General features: G+C 50.0%; 1 protein-coding gene across 1 annotated transcript in view; it reads left to right on the top strand.

Annotated features, from left to right (window-relative positions):
- Positions 1-2,099: 2,099 nt before the first annotated feature.
- The window catches only part of LOC147601296 (TOG array regulator of axonemal microtubules protein 2-like), a 32,393-nt gene continuing 19,101 nt past the window's right edge, over positions 2,100-15,391 (top strand). Inside the window, exons 1-7 of the mRNA XM_086743348.1 lie at positions 2,100-2,103; positions 2,503-2,802; positions 3,259-3,494; positions 4,066-4,238; positions 8,824-8,900; positions 9,339-9,638; positions 15,071-15,261. Coding sequence (XP_086599474.1) covers positions 2,100-2,103; positions 2,503-2,802; positions 3,259-3,494; positions 4,066-4,238; positions 8,824-8,900; positions 9,339-9,638; positions 15,071-15,261 — 1,281 coding nt within the window. The remainder of the gene's footprint in view (positions 2,104-2,502; positions 2,803-3,258; positions 3,495-4,065; positions 4,239-8,823; positions 8,901-9,338; positions 9,639-15,070; positions 15,262-15,391) is intronic.

Raw genomic sequence — 15,391 nt, 5'->3', positions numbered from 1 at the left:
TGACTGCGACCCCCATTCCCTCTTCCCCACTGTGTCACTCGGGGGGGAAGGTAGTAGAGATAATGTTAAGCCCGGGAAGAGGGAGGGTTGAGGGGAAGTTATCTTGTTCCCTGTCTCATTCTCCTGCTAGTTTTAGAAATAAATTAATAGTTTTCCCCAAGTTGAGTCTGTTTTGCCCATGATGGCTTTAAGGCTTTCTCCCCGTCCTTATGTCAAACCTCCAGCTGTTTTTCTTATATCATCTTCCCCTATTCTCTTGGAGGGTGGGGGGAGTGAGAGAGAGACTGGGTAGTCTGGTCCCCATGGGGCTGAACTGGGACAGTTCTCAGGTTACAGCTTGAGCTGGGTGTTCCCGGAGAGGGACTCCTACCCAGGTCACGGGTTGGACTAGATGACCTTTGAAGGTCCCTTCCAACTCCAACCATCATTCTATGATTCTAAGGTAGCTACAACAACAGTTGTTTCAACAGTTTTTCTCCTTCTTTTCCCAGGGGGTAGCAGACTTGTAAGTATTTGGCTTGCAGTTTGAGTTCTGGCTCAGAATTTCTCATGAATGTGCCATAAAATCTTATCTACCCCTCTCTGCAGAAAAAAAAATCTTGCAGACTGGTGGAAAGTGCTAGAGACAGGAGTTACACACCGGTCTCCAGTATTGCTAGCCTGCTGGCCCCCCTTAAATCCCAATAAGTTTCTATTAGCATGGATCAAACTAGTCCACCCTCCATTTTTTTTGGTTGTTCTTGAGACAAGTCCAGTGTGACCTTACAGCTCTTTCTTATTGTATGTGTGAAACGATGCTCCTGCTGCAGCAGCAGTGCTGCGTTCAGTGGGAACAACTCCAGCGTGCTGCGCTGGCTGCAAGAGCAGTGGGTGCGGAGAGAGGCTTGCCGCTGCTGCTGCCGTGTCCATACAGGCATGGGGAGAGCAGCTGCTGGCGTGGAGTTATGCCGACAGTAGACCTCCTCCAGCATTTGGAAAGTGTGGCCGTGATTTTGACAAAAATGCTTCGAGGCAGGCCACGTTGATGTTGAGTTTGGGTGTCTCTGCAGTAAAGCAAGCAGGGAATCAACCCCTGTAACAGTGAAGCAGAACAAAGGAGAAGGCTTGGGTGGACAAGTTGCATCCCACAGATACAGTAATCAAAGAAGCCCACTGAATGTTGGGGATATCTAATGCAGAGTGCAAAACTTTTAGTTAGAACACCTGGTGATTAATTGTTTGTGTCCTAGCACTTTCTGTGTTGTGAGGAGAAATTAAAAAATAGCAACAAAAGCCAACCCCACATGGAGTGGGAATGACAGAAACACAGGCCTTTCAAACTAGCTTTGGAAAGCATCTGCTCATTAGACACTGTGAACTTCTAGAGAGCCTTGTGGGTTGTCTGCCCTTTGAAAAGAGAGGAAAGAAGTCCTGTAGTCGTGCATGGGCAACTAGGGAAACACATGCAAATGTGTAGAACATCCAGGTGTCAAAGTGCTGGAATGGGCTCTTGACCTCACAGGCAGCATACTGTGAGGTCAAATGGAACGTTGCAGAGGCCAGGACTGCAGCTCACTACCGGTGTGTTAGTCTTCTCTGGAGAAGAGCGGTGTGTTTTGTCCTCTCCGTAGCAAAGGCTGCGAATTTCAGTCATTTCTGCTGTCCTTATTTTAAAGCTAACTGCCACGCTCCCAAATTCAAACGCAGATACACAGCACTGCGAGGCGCAAGCACTGATTTGAGCTTGCAGTTTTGTGGCAGCGGTTGGACCACTGAGCAAGAAGGTGAGGATGGAAAGGGGTTGGGTATGCAGTGGTGGGCTCAGCCCAATGGAAGAAAAAGAAATTTCAGGGAGGAATGGTCCTTGGAGCTCAGTCCTCCTGTGCTGGCTCTGTGTCAAAGTAGGTGGCTGAGAAGAGAGCTGCAGCTGATCCTGCCCTCCTCCCCTGGTGCGCATGGCATCATCTCTCTATCTTTGGTTCATTATGCTTTCTCCTTTATCAACAGTAGCCAGATCGCTCCTACTGCCAGCCAGGACAGGGACTGTGGCCCACCTGGCCATACATTGGGCATGGTAATGAGATGTGAGGTCTGTCTTGCTGTCCATGGGTGGTCTTGCCATGGGTAAATTCCCAGTTCTACCTCTGCTTGCCCTTCAGATCTGACCTTGAGGATGGGATGGTGCTGTAGAAACACTGGCAAGGTGTGCCTGCTTGCTGAGATGTCTTTCTGCTTTGCAGAAATACCAGTAGCACCATGTGGGTCTTTACTGGTAGTCTTCACAGAAGCCAAGGCTGGAAATGGGAATCCGTTTCCCCCTCTTACCAGTGGGACCTTCAACTTCTGTCTCCTGGCTTGCTAGCTCAATGCTGTTGGGAAGAATCAAAGTGATGCTGGTTTTACAAAAAAAAAAACCAGATGTTCTGAGTGATTAAAAAAAAGCCCTTGAATGCCTCACTCATTTGGTGGGTGGATTGTAAAGGTGTGAGGTCAGCTAACTCACTCCTTCCCTTTTGCCTACAGCTTGTCTTCAGTCCGTATTAACAAGCCAGATGAAGAAGCAGCCGAGTTTCTGGGATGGGGACAGAGCTGGGAAGCCTCCCTACCCAAGGGCCATCTCTCCCCTGGATGGCTGGGTCAGCAAGGCTGGTGTGCAGCACCTCAGTGGTGAGATTGGAGATGAATTCTGCCACCTTTCTCACCGAGCCTTGACCCAGGACCCCCGAGAGAGGGAGCTGAGCAGCGCTGCCCTGGAAACCATTCAGATGCAGAGCAAGCTGAAGATGAGGAGGATGTCTGAGGGTCTGTTGGCCTCACAGAGAGGTAAGGCAGGAGCATTCCTGCTCTCCTGCACGAAGAAGGGTCTTATCCCAGCCTAGAGAGCTGGCGCACCTTCCCAGTGAACACTTCTCCCCTGCACGTGCCCCCCCTGCAATAACCTCGCTGCTCTTAGTCCCCTGCGTAGCCCTCCTCGTGCTGTAAGGGGTGTACAACCATGGGGCAGGGAGAGGAGCAGAAGGGTGTACGTGCAGGTGACTTGTTCTGGGTAAGCACAGGTCCGTGGGCTCCCTGTTGTCTGACGGGAGCCCAGGAGACCAGGGTGCTCCTGAAGTGGGTAGATGTTGCTCACTGGCCTGCTTCAAGTGGCTGCCAGCAGGAGCCTGGTTCCCTGTGCAGTTACTTACAATTTCCAAGAAATCTGTCCAATGAAATATCTGGCTTCAGGTGCTTTAGGTTTGCAGTGCTGCTTCTGTTACGCTTTGTGTCTCTGCTTTGCAGGCCTGACTGACTGCAGTGACCCTAAGGGGCTTACCCTCAAGCCAGTAGTTTCCAGGTCGGCTTCCCAAAGGCTCCTGGTGCCCTCCAAGCCCCTGCCTCCCATCCAGAGCAGCCTTCCTTCCTCAGAGCCCAGCAGGATGAGCAACGGAGAGCAGGAGCACGGGGAAGATGGCACAGGCTGTGATGACACTGACGGGAATATCAAGGAGCTGATGTCCGAGGGACAAGGATATAAAGTAAGGAAGCCAAGCCAAATCGCATGTGGTGAATCCTCAGTTTACTTCCTGCAGGCAGAGCTCTGAGGTCTCCTTTCCCTGTGGTGTGAGCCCAGGGACGCAGCTCAGCCAAGGGAAAGCTAAGCTGGACATGGCACTTCAGGCTGCCTTTGGAACAGCGTCTACTGCAGGCTTCATGTCCTGCGCCTATATCAATGAGAGAAGAGGTCTTTAACTCGTTTCTGTGCTCTCCAGTGGCCCCTGCTGTGTTTCATGGCTGAGAACACACCAGCAACCAGGCAGAGCAACTAGACGTGTCTGCTCTGGTTGAGCATATCCTTCTGCAGTTAGCAAAATGCACTTATCACTGAACCATCTGTACATGGCAGACACTGTTGCAGACACACCAGTGCCTTCGTGGCTTTTCATATCAGCTCTGCCTGATTAGATGGCCCATCCTAGGCCAAGCTGCTCCATCACTTTGACTTTTCTTTTCCTGCTAAGTCTTAGCTAAGAGCACAGCTAAACTTCTTGTGGCATCAAGGGGGAAGGCTGGATGCTCAAGCTGAGCGCTGCATTCTGCTCTTTCCAGGCTTCCCGGCTGCCCTTGGATTGCAGTGGTGAGAATGGGAAGAAGTCACTGAGACCGGCTTTGCTTCCCCCTATCCCCAAGTCAGCAAGACCATTGGATGGGGCTCCCGCCAGCACTGCAGTGCCTCTCCCAAGCTCTCAGCACCTGGTTCTCCAAGAGGCCCTGGAGATGAGGTAAGCCAAGGTGTCTACTTCTCCAAGATGTCATGCACCTTCTACTTCTTGTCTCGTGAGATTATTTTCCACACTCGGCTCTCCACTCTAGTTATGCAAACTCCTGTGCTGTCACCATCTTGTGGAGCCATGATGATCCAGCACAATGTCAAAAGCAGCATCCTGCTCTCTAGGAGCAGGGGTCTCAGGGGGGAGGAGGAGGCAGGACTTGAGTGGACCTGAAGAGCAGGTCCTCTGCTGGACCCTGATGCTGATTCACTCTGTAATCTTTATGGTGCAATTTGGGAATGGTTTTGCATTCATCTGAATTCCGCATCTGGGTTTGTGTGTGATCTTTGACTGATTGCAAGGATATGTTAGGGCAAATATTGGCTGTAGTAGAGTCCTCTGCCATTTCAGATGCTGCTTCCCTAAGTGTCAGGCGTAACTTCTCTCTGTCTGGGCCTTCATTGCAAAATGAGAGCCCAGAGAAAGCTACCTTAATAGATGTACAATCCTATGGCTGTCTCACATTTCCATAGGCAGTTAAAACCAAAGGAGGCAAGGTGCTAGAGAGCAGCTCTAGAGCTGTAACTGATGGAAAGCTATTTGCTTGGCTATGCGTGTGGAAATCCAGCCGTCAGCCTTATGTTAGCTGTAACAATAAACAAGGACCCTAGAAATAGAGTTCCAATTGAAAAGCTTCAGCATGGCTTTTAAAGGGCAGTCTCAACATCCCTACGTAGCAGTTGTGTTGGAAACCCTCTTTTTCTTCCTGAAAGAGCTGGGAGGTATAATGTTATTCTCAGGAGACAGCAGTGGTATTGCCACCTGTAACGAGATACTGTCACCAGCTGAAGGCATGGCCAGGCAAAGTTAGGCTTCTCCAGCAGTATAAACGTAGCTGTCCTCAGCACAGACTTCTGTCTGGCTGATTCAGAAAGGATGCATGTAACAGTGAGAGGCCCTTAGCCTCAACAGGAGAGACAGCAGAACTGGGTGGTTACGCCCAAACAGAAGAATGACTACTGTGTTTCAGCTGGAGCTTGATGAGCTCTGTGTGACTCCAGCAACTGAAACTTTCATGGCAATTAATCAGCTTTGCATGCTGTTGGTTTGATGGGTTGCATTTCCTCCTTCCTCAGAATGACCTTGCTAAGGAAGTGTGCCTCCTTTAATGCTCTCCCCATTTCTCTTTCCATCTCCTCATATATTCTCTTATCCTTGATTTTCTTAAGGCCAAGATCAGGCAGCAGAAGCGAAGAGAAGACCCTTGAATGTCTAGGTAGGTACAGCGCATGGCTGCCCTAAAATGAACATAGGAATGCTGACCCATGGGTGGCACTGTCAAAGCTTGGTCAAAAACCATCCTGCATCTTTTTCATGTCCTTGATGGTCTCAGACGGCTCTCCCAGAGCCCATTCACTGGGAAATGTGCTCTGGTGATCCAGTGGAATGGGCGCCAGCATGGGGGTTATGAATGGCAGGAGCTGGTGGGGTGCCTTGGGGCCCTGGAAATGCACAGCATGATAATAAATTGTTCTTCTGCCTCCTGCCCATACTGTTTATCTCCCTGCATGGTCTCTAATGTCACAAAGGTTAGACGAAAATGAGGCGTTTCACATGAAATTAAAAATGTTCCCACTCTTTCCTCCTACGCTTCCCTTGGAGCAGTTTCTGATCCAAACCCTTTCTGATCCAATCTGAAGTAGATTCATCAGCATTGCCTGGTTTTGCCCTGGGAGAAATAGTGAAACCTTGTGTGATAGGAAGTCCCTGTGAATTTTCCGTTTACACAGAAAGAGACTTACAGAAGGATCCAGCCTGTGCAGGATCTGAGCTTTCCATCCTCTTAAAGCACAGCCTAAATTTAATGCTGACTCATGAACTGAGGCTTCCAATGTGCAGCATATTTACCTCAAGCCACACATGCTAGGCTTATGATGACTAAGCTCTTCCCCCCCTCTCTCTGCACATGCCAGTATTGCAAAGTGAGGCTGGGGTAGGAAATGCCTCCTGGCTTCTTCTGGCTCGCAGCCTTGCATTGCCATCAGCAATAAGAGTTCTGCAAGACAAAATGCGGTGTCTGGTGCACTGTGACAGCCAATGCTTTTAAGTTGAAAACCTCAATGACACCGTTGCTGTGCCTTTGCATTCTGTGGGTTTGGAGCAACAGGAGAGATGAGAATTTAGGATATAATGCGGCTGATGCAGAAAAAGGGCTAAGATCCACTGGTGCCTCAGCTCAGTGTTAGTTCTGCCGAAGAACGGGCATGCCCCACAGGAATGTTTGCTTTATTGCTGGTGTGCAGCTGCGATGCAGAATGCGACCAGGGAGAAGTATTGCTGAGTAGGTAAGGTGACATTTTTGCTGGATACGTTCTGGACTAGAAATCATAGAATCATAGAATGGTTAGAGTTGGAAGGGACCTTCAAAGGTCATCTAGTGCAACCCCCCTGCAAGGAACAGGGACATCTTCGACTAGATCAGGTTGCTCAGAGCCTCACCCAACCTGGCTCTGTCGTTAAGCCATCTCTCTCTCTCTCTGTTATTGAGCTGACCATTCTGCAGAAAAAAGAATCCTGATTCGAGAACGTCATCCATTTTTTACGGCGTGGCTCTCACATGCTTTTATCATCTGTGAAGCCCTGTAAGGAATGATTGGTTTCTCTGAGTTTTAACAGCTCTGCTGGAGAGTATTTCAGAATGAGCTGCACCGTGCTACTCCCATGAAGAAAATCAGCCTTTAGTGAGGCTGCCCAGAAAGTGGGCTGATCTGCTACAGGTTAGAATGAAACCCCTTGGGGAAAATGAATTCTAGCTTCAAGAACATAATGCTGGTTTTGGTTACACTCCAGCACCGCTAAGGTTTGCTTTACGACTCCAGCAAAGAGGGGGAAATGTTGATTCTTACCTCTGCAAAAGCTACTAAACATAGCTATCAAAACCCAGGAGTTCTTTTAGGAACTGGAAAAAGAGGATGATTCCTAAGGTCCACTGGAAAGTGTCGCATTTTGCTACAGCAGTAACCTGAAGGGCTGAGCAGAAGCTTCTGTTACCCTCATATAGCCGTTGCCCTATAGGAATGCTTGCAACTCCACTGGCCCCATGCGATGTGCAATTGCTGATGTGAGCATGGCAGACAGCTTCTGGATAGTGGGCACCCCTACATATGGGTGAGGCTGTGTCATAAAATCTTATCTAGCCCTTGCTGTGGAAAAAGTCCTGCAGACTGGTGGAAAGTGCTAGAGACAGGAGTTACACACCGGTCTGCAGTATTGCTAGCCTGCTGGCCCCCCTTAAATCCCAAAAAGTTTCTATTAGCATGGATCAAACTAGTCCACCCTCCATTTTTTTTTTGGTTGTTCTTGAGGCAAGTCAGTGTGACCTTACAGCTCTTTCTTATTGTATGTGTGAAATGATGCTGCTGCTGCAGCAGCAGTGTGCGTTCAGTGGGAACAACTCCAGCGTGCTGCGCTGGCTGCAAGAGCAGTGGGTGCGGAGAGAGGCTTGCCACTGCTGCTGCCGTGTCCATACAGGCATGGGGAGAGCAGCTGCTGGCGTGGAGTTATGCCGACAGTAGACTTCCTCCAGCATTTGGAAAGTGTGGCCGTGATTTTGACAAAAATGCTTCGAGGCAGGCCACGTTGATGTTGAGTTTGGGTGTCTCTGCAGTAAAGGAAGCAGGGAATCAACCCCTGTAACAGTGAAGCAGAACAAAGGAGAAGGCTTGGGTGGACAAGTTGCATCCCACAGATACAGTAATCAAAGAAGCCCACAGAATGTTGGGGATATCTAATGCAGAGTGCAAAACTTTTAGTTAGAACACCTGGTGATTAATTGTTTGTGTCCTAGCACTTTCTGTGTTGTGAGGAGAAATTAAAAAAAAAACAACAAAAGCCAACCCCACATGGAGTGGGAATGACAGAAACACAGGCCTTTCAAACTAGCTTTGGAAAGCATCTGCTCATTAGACACTGTGAACTTCTAGAGAGCCTTGTGGGTTGTCTGCCCTTTGAAAAGAGAGGAAAGAAGTCCTGTAGTCGTGCATGGGCAACTAGGGAAACACATGCAAATGTGTAGAACATCCAGGTGTCAAAGTGCTGGAATGGGCTCTTGACCTCACAGGCAGCATTCTGTGAGGTCAAATGGAACGTTGCAGAGGCCAGGACTGCAGCTCACTACCGGTGTGTTAGTCTTCTCTGGAGAAGAGCGGTGTGTTTTGTCCTCTCCGTAGCAAAGGCTGCGAATTTCAGTCATTTCTGCTGTCCTTATTGTAAAGCTAACTGCCACGCTCCCAAATTCAAACGCAGATACACAGCACTGCGAGGCGCAAGCACTGATTTGAGCTTGCAGTTTTGTGGCAGCGGTTGGACCACTGAGCAAGAATGGAAAGGGGTTGGGTATGCAGTGGTGGCCTCAGCCCAATGGAAAAAAAAGAAATTTCAGGGAGAAGTGGTCCTTGGAGCTCAGCCCTCCTGTGCTGGCTCTGTGTCAGAGTAGGTGGCTGAGAAGAGAGCTGCAGCTGATCCTGCCCTCCTCCCCTGGTGCGCATGGCATCATCTCTCTATCTTTGGTTCATTATGCTTTCTCCTTTATCAACAGTAGCCAGATCGCTCCTACTGCCAGCCAGGACAGGGACTGTGGCCCACCTGGCCATACATTGGGCATGATAATGAGATGTGAGGTCTGTCTTGCTGTCCATGGGTGGTCTTGCCATGGGTAAATTCCCAGTTCTACCTCTGCTTGCCCTTCAGATCTGACCTTGAGGATGGGATGGTGCTGTAGAAACACTGGCAAGGTGTGCCTGCTTGCTGAGATGTCTTTCTGCTTTGCAGAAATACCAGTAGCACCATGTGGGTCTTTACTGGTAGTCTTCACAGAAGCCAAGGCCGGAAATGGGAATCCATTTCCCCCTCTTACCAGTGGGGCCTTCAACTTCTGTCTCCTGGCTTGCTAGCTCAATGCTGTTGGGAAGAATCAAAGTGATGCTGGTTTTACAAAAAAAAACCCAGATGTTCTGAGTGATTAAAAAAAAGCCCTTGAATGCCTCACTCATTTGGTGGGTTGATTGTAAAGGTGTGAGGTCAGCTAACTCACTCCTTCCCTTTTGCCTACAGCTTGTCTTCAGTCCGTATTAACAAGCCAGATGAAGAAGCAGCCGAGTTTCTGGGATGGGGACAGAGCTGGGAAGCCTCCCTACCCAAGGGCCATCTCTCCCCTGGATGGCTGGGTCAGCAAGGCTGGTGTGCAGCACCTCAGTGGTGAGATTGGAGATGAATTCTGCCACCTTTCTCACCGAGCCTTGACCCAGGACCCCCGAGAGAGGGAGCTGAGCAGCGCTGCCCTGGAAACCATTCAGATGCAGAGCAAGCTGAAGATGAGGAGGATGTCTGAGGGTCTGTTGGCCTCACAGAGAGGTAAGGCAGGAGCATTCCTGCTCTCCTGCACGAAGAAGGGTCTTATCCCAGCCTAGAGAGCTGGCGCACCTTCCCAGTGAACACTTCTCCCCTGCACGTGCCCCCCCTGCAATAACCCTCGCTGCTCTCAGTCCCCTGCGTAGCCCTCCTCATGCTGTAAGGGGTGTACAACCGTGGGGCAGGGAGAGGAGCAGAAGGGTGTACGTGCAGGTGACTTGTTCTGGGTAAGCACAGGTCCGTGGGCTCCCTGTTGTCTGACGGGAGCCCAGGAGACCAGGGTGCTCCTGAAGTGGGTAGATGTTGCTCACTGGCCTGCTTCAAGTGGCTGCCAGCAGGAGCCTGGTTCCCTGTGCAGTTACTTACAATTTCCAAGAAATCTGTCCAATGAAATATCTGGCTTCAGGTGCTTTAGGTTTGCAGTGCTGCTTCTGTTACGCTTTGTGTCTCTGCTTTGCAGGCCTGACTGACTGCAGTGACCCTAAGGGGCTTACCCTCAAGCCAGTAGTTTCCAGGTCGGCTTCCCAAAGGCTCCTGGTGCCCTCCAAGCCCCTGCCTCCCATCCAGAGCAGCCTTCCTTCCTCAGAGCCCAGCAGGTTGAGCAACGGAGAGCAGGAGCACGGGGAAGATGGCACAGGCTGTGATGACACTGACGGGAATATCAAGGAGCTGATGTCCGAGGGACAAGGATATAAAGTAAGGAAGCCAAGCCAAATCGCATGTGGTGAATCCTCAGTTTACTTCCTGCAGGCAGAGCTCTGAGGTCTCCTTTCCCTGTGGTGTGAGCCCAGGGACGCAGCTCAGCCAAGGGAAAGCTAAGCTGGACATGGCACTTCAGGCTGCCTTTGGAACAGCGTCTACTGCAGGCTTCATGTCCTGCGCCTATATCAATGAGAGAAGAGGTCTTTAACTCGTTTCTGTGCTCTCCAGTGGCCCCTGCTGTGTTTCATGGCTGAGAACACACCAGCAACCAGGCAGAGCAACTAGACGTGTCTGCTCTGGTTGAGCATATCCTTCTGCAGTTAGCAAAATGCACTTATCACTGAACCATCTGTACATGGCAGACACTGTTGCAGACACACCGGTGCCTTGGTGGCTTTTTAGATCGGCTCTGCTGCGTTTAGATGGAAAACGATGTTGGCTGGGCAGGCAGTCCTGCAAACTCACGTCCAGGTTGTCTCAACTTTTGAGTTGTACAGCCGTATCCTTCTGCACAGTTGTGTCTAATCATAGTTTTAGAGTTGAGCAGCTTCTGTGCAGCTTCATCCTCTCTCATGGGTCTGCCCAGGGCTAAGTGATGGGAACTGGCAATTCTGTCCATGGGGAATGGAGTCCAGATGCCATCCATCGCTTGCCTTTGCAGGAGGGACAGAAGCTGCAGTTGTTTTGGTTTGGCCGTGGTGTGCAGGAAAAGGCAGGTGAAGAACAGCTTTTGTAAAGAGGATCACCTGTAAAAGGCTAGTGTAGTACATGCTTTAGGACAGGGAGAGGATAGAGAACTCAAGCCAATCCCGTACCATCAGGAAGGCTAAGAGAGGCAATGGCACCCCAGAACAACATCCTTATGCCAAGCAGATGGATGCCAGGTGGGAATGCAGCCACTGCCAGAGAGGTGAGCGAGGGGAGAGAGCTGGCAGCAGCGTGGGACACGGTCTCTCCCTCAGCACTTCCCTTTCCATTGCCCATCCTAGGCCAAGCTGCTCCATCCCTTTCACCTTTCTTTTCCTGCTAAGTCTTAGCTAAGAGCACAGCTAAACTTCTTGTGGCATCAAGGGGGAAGGCTGGATGCTCGAGCTGAGCGCTGCATTCTGCTCTTTCCAGGCTTCCCGGCTGCCCTTGGATTGCAGTGGTGAGGATGGGAAGAAGTCACTGGGACCGGCTTTGCTTCCCCCTATCCCCAAGTCAGCAAGACCATTGGATGGGGCTCCCGCCAGCGCTGCAGTGCCTCTCCCAAGCTCTCAGCACCTGGTTCTCCAAGAGGCCCTGGAGATGAGGTAAGCCAAGGTGTCTACTTCTCCAAGATGTTGTGCACCTTCTACTTCTTGTCTCGTGGGATTATTTTCCACACTCGGCTCTCCACTCTAGTTATGCAAACTCCTGTGCTGTCACCATCCTGTGGAGCCATGATGATCCAGCACAATGTCAAAAGCAGCATCCTGCTCTCTATGAATATGTTAGGGCTCTCTGCCAGTTCAGATGCTGCTTCTGTAAGTGTCAGGCGTAACTTCACTCTGTCTGGGCCTTCATTGCAAAACAAGAGCCCAGAGAAAGCTCCCTTCACAGATAATCCTATGGCTGTCTAACCTTTCCATAGCAGTTAAAACCAAAGGAGGCAAGGTGCTAGAGAGCAGCTCTAGAGCTGTAACTGATGGAAAGCTATTTGCTTGGCTATGCGTGTGGAAATCCAGCCGTCAGCCTTATGTGAACTGTAACAATAAACAAGGACCCTAGAAATAGAGTTCCAATTGAAAAGCTTCAGCATGGCTCTAGTTCAGCCCCAACTGGGACCAGACTATGCAGTCTCTCTCTCACTCCCCCCACCCTCCGAGAGAACAGGAGGAGATGATATAAGAAAAATGGCTCAAGGTTTGAGATAAGGCCGGGGAGAAATCCTTAAAGCCATCATGGGCAAAACAGACTCGACTTGGGGAAAACTATTCATTTATTTCTAAAACTAGCAGGAGAATGAGACAGGGAACAAGATAACCTCCCCCCACCCCTCCCTCTTTCCCGGGCTTAACATTATCTCTACTAACTTCCCTCCCAAGCGGCACGGGGTGGGGAAAAAGGGAAGGGGGGTCGCGGTCAGTTCATCACACGTTGTTTTACGCCGCTGTGTCATCATCGGGGGAAGAACTCCTCACATTCCTCCCCTGCTCCATCATGGGGTCCCTCCCATGGGCCACAGTCCTTCGAGAAACTCCTCCGGCATGGGTCATCTCTTCCACGGGGTGCAGTCCCTCTAGAACAGCTGCCCCAGCGCAGGCTCTCCATGGGCCACGGCCTCCTTCAGGCCTCCACCTGCTCTGGCGTGGGGTCCTCCATGGGCTGCAGGTGGATTTCTGCTCCTCAGTGGACTTCCATGGGCTGCAGAGGGACAACCTGCTCCACCATGGTCTTCACCACGGGCTGCAGGGGTATCTTGCCCAGGAGCCGCGTTACTCTTATCCCTCCTTCTTCACTGACCTTGGCATCTGTAGCCGTTCCTCACAACAGGCTGGCAAACGCCTCTCGGGATCCTTTTTGCGTCTCATTCACTTCTCATCTCCTCTCCAGTTCTTGCAGCCAGGCTGTGTTGGGCCCAGTTGCCTGCCCGGCAGGAGGCCAGAGGGTGAGGCCTGCAAGGCCCACAAGGCTCGCGCCTGCCCCTCTCTGCCCCCCGCTTAGCTGCTTCACATCTTCCTCCTTCCTTTTTCTGCTTTCCCCTACTTAAATACATTATCACAGAGGCGTTATCACGGGACATTCTGCTACCTATTGGCTCGGCCTTGGCCAGCAGCGGGTCCGCCCTAGGCCTGGCCGAGTCCACTAAACAAAGGGGAGCAACTTCTAGCAGTTTCCTACAGAAGCTACCACCTTAGCCCCCCACTTACTAAACAAAACAAGAACAATTTTAAAGGGCAGTCTGAACATCCCGATGTAGCATTTCAGTTGGAAAACCCCTTTTTCCTCCTGAAAGAGCTGGGAGGTGTAGTATTATTCTCAGGAGACAGCAGTGGTGTTGCCACCTGTAACGAGATACTGTCAGCAGCTGAAGGCATGGCCAGGCAAAGTTAGGCTTCTCCAGCAGTATAAACGTAGCTGTCCTCAGCACAGACTTCTGTCTGGCTTACCAGGTCTGGCTGATTCAGAAAGGATGCATGTAACAGTGAGAGGCCGTTAGCCTCAACAGGAGAGAGACAGCATGTCACCGAAATCGGGAATCAAACTCCTGAACACCAATGTAGCATTAAGAAGCAGGCATTCTTTATTGCGGTGCCGGATGCACGGGGGATCGCTCCACCTAGCGTGCATGCTAGTCTGGAAATCTGGACACAATATATTTAGCGATTTCATGCATAATCATTAATAACTTTTGAAACACTGATACATAATTATCAGTTTTCCGAGTAATCATTATAGTATTCCCCACCCACTTGTGCATGCTCAGTCTTTTGCGTCAGAGGGTCTTCTGGTGGTGCTGGGGGTTGTCAGAGTGCCCCTACCTTGACTTCACTTGTCGAACTCCTCCTTAAAATCTCCATATATGGTCTTGAGAACAGGTCAATTTGCTCCTTGATTTTCTGGCTCCAAAGTGATGGCTCAGGGCCTGTCTTCACAGCTGTTGTTTGAGGCCTACCTTTATTCTACCACTTTTCTTAACTACCCCAGACATGCTAGGCTAACTTCTAAAAATGAGATGTTGTAACAGTTCTAAGATTCCCTGTTCCCTCTAAGGACAAACGGATTTCATATAAAATTTAACCTATGTGACTACAGTTCTATAGTTAGCAAGAATCACCTCATAGTGATATTTAATTTAAAAAAAAATCATATTATTCTGAAATTATATTGATTAAGCGTTATATGTCATGTAACAAGCAGAATTGGATGGTTAAGCCAAACAGAAGAACGACTCCTGTGTTTCAGCTGGAGCTTGATGAGCTCTGTGTGACTCCAGCAACTGAAACTTTCATGGCAATTAATCAGCTTTGCATGTTGTTGGTTTGATGGGTTGCATTTCCTCCTTCCTCAGAACGACCTTGCTAAGGAAGTGTGCCTCCTTTAATACTCCCCCCATTTCTCTTTCCATCTCCTCATATATTCTCTTATCCTTGATTTTCTTAAGGCCAAGATCAGGCAGCAGAAGCGAAGAGAGGACCCTTGAATGTCTAGGTAGGTACAGCGCATGGCTGCCCTAAAATGAACATAGGAATGCTGACCCATGGGTGACACTGTCAAAGTTTGGTCAAAAACCATCCTGTCACTGCTACAGGTTAGAATGAAACCCCTTGGGGAAAATGAATTCTAGCTTCAAGAACACAATGCTGGTTTTGGTTACACTCCAGCAACCCTAAGGTTTGCTTTACTATTCCAGCAAAGAGGGGGAAATGTTGATTCTTACCTCTACAAAGGCTACTAAACATAGCTATCAAAAACCAGGAGTTCTTTTAGGACCTGGGAAAAAGAGGATGTTTCCTAAAATCAAAAGAGATGGGAGCAGAAAAGAACCTTTTTGGCAAGGGCAGTCTCCATCTCTCTGCTCCTCTCTGTCAAGCACAGCTACTCACCAGAAGCCAAGGGCTGAGGCCTTCATCATGCAGTAGGTGTGAGTCTGATGCCAACAGAGCAATGGCATTTCTGCTGCCAGTGCAATATGGTAGTGCCCCATCTGTTTGCAGAGGTGATGTGTTCCTCGCTGTTCTCCTTCACAATCTGTATCGGTCTCTTATCAGAGCTGGGGACTCTGGAACCCATCTTGCCTGCTCTCCAGCATCGCGCTGTTGGTGGCGAGAAGTCTGACGGACATTTGTGTGAACCTGTGCGTCCGTTAACAGGCCTCCCGCAGAGCCAGGCCAAGAAGATGGATCAGCCTGTGAGCCCCGGCCTTCTGAGTGACGACGACTCGAAGGACAGCAATGGGAGGGTAAGGGCTGAGGGCAGGGGCGAGCAGGTTTCCTTTGCAGTGACTGTTCAGTGCCTAGCACACACTGTCACTGAAAACCCTAATCTTCCCCTCTGTGGGAGCAGATTCTCTTGGGCATGCCTTTGATAGC

Source organism: Chlamydotis macqueenii, chromosome 3 (assembly GCF_036417535.1).
Source record: "Chlamydotis macqueenii isolate bChlMac1 chromosome 3, bChlMac1.mat, whole genome shotgun sequence".
Taxonomy (NCBI): domain Eukaryota; kingdom Metazoa; phylum Chordata; class Aves; order Otidiformes; family Otididae; genus Chlamydotis; species Chlamydotis macqueenii.
The sequence above is the reverse complement of the archived record's forward strand: the minus strand, read 5'-3'. Positions and strand labels throughout refer to the sequence as shown.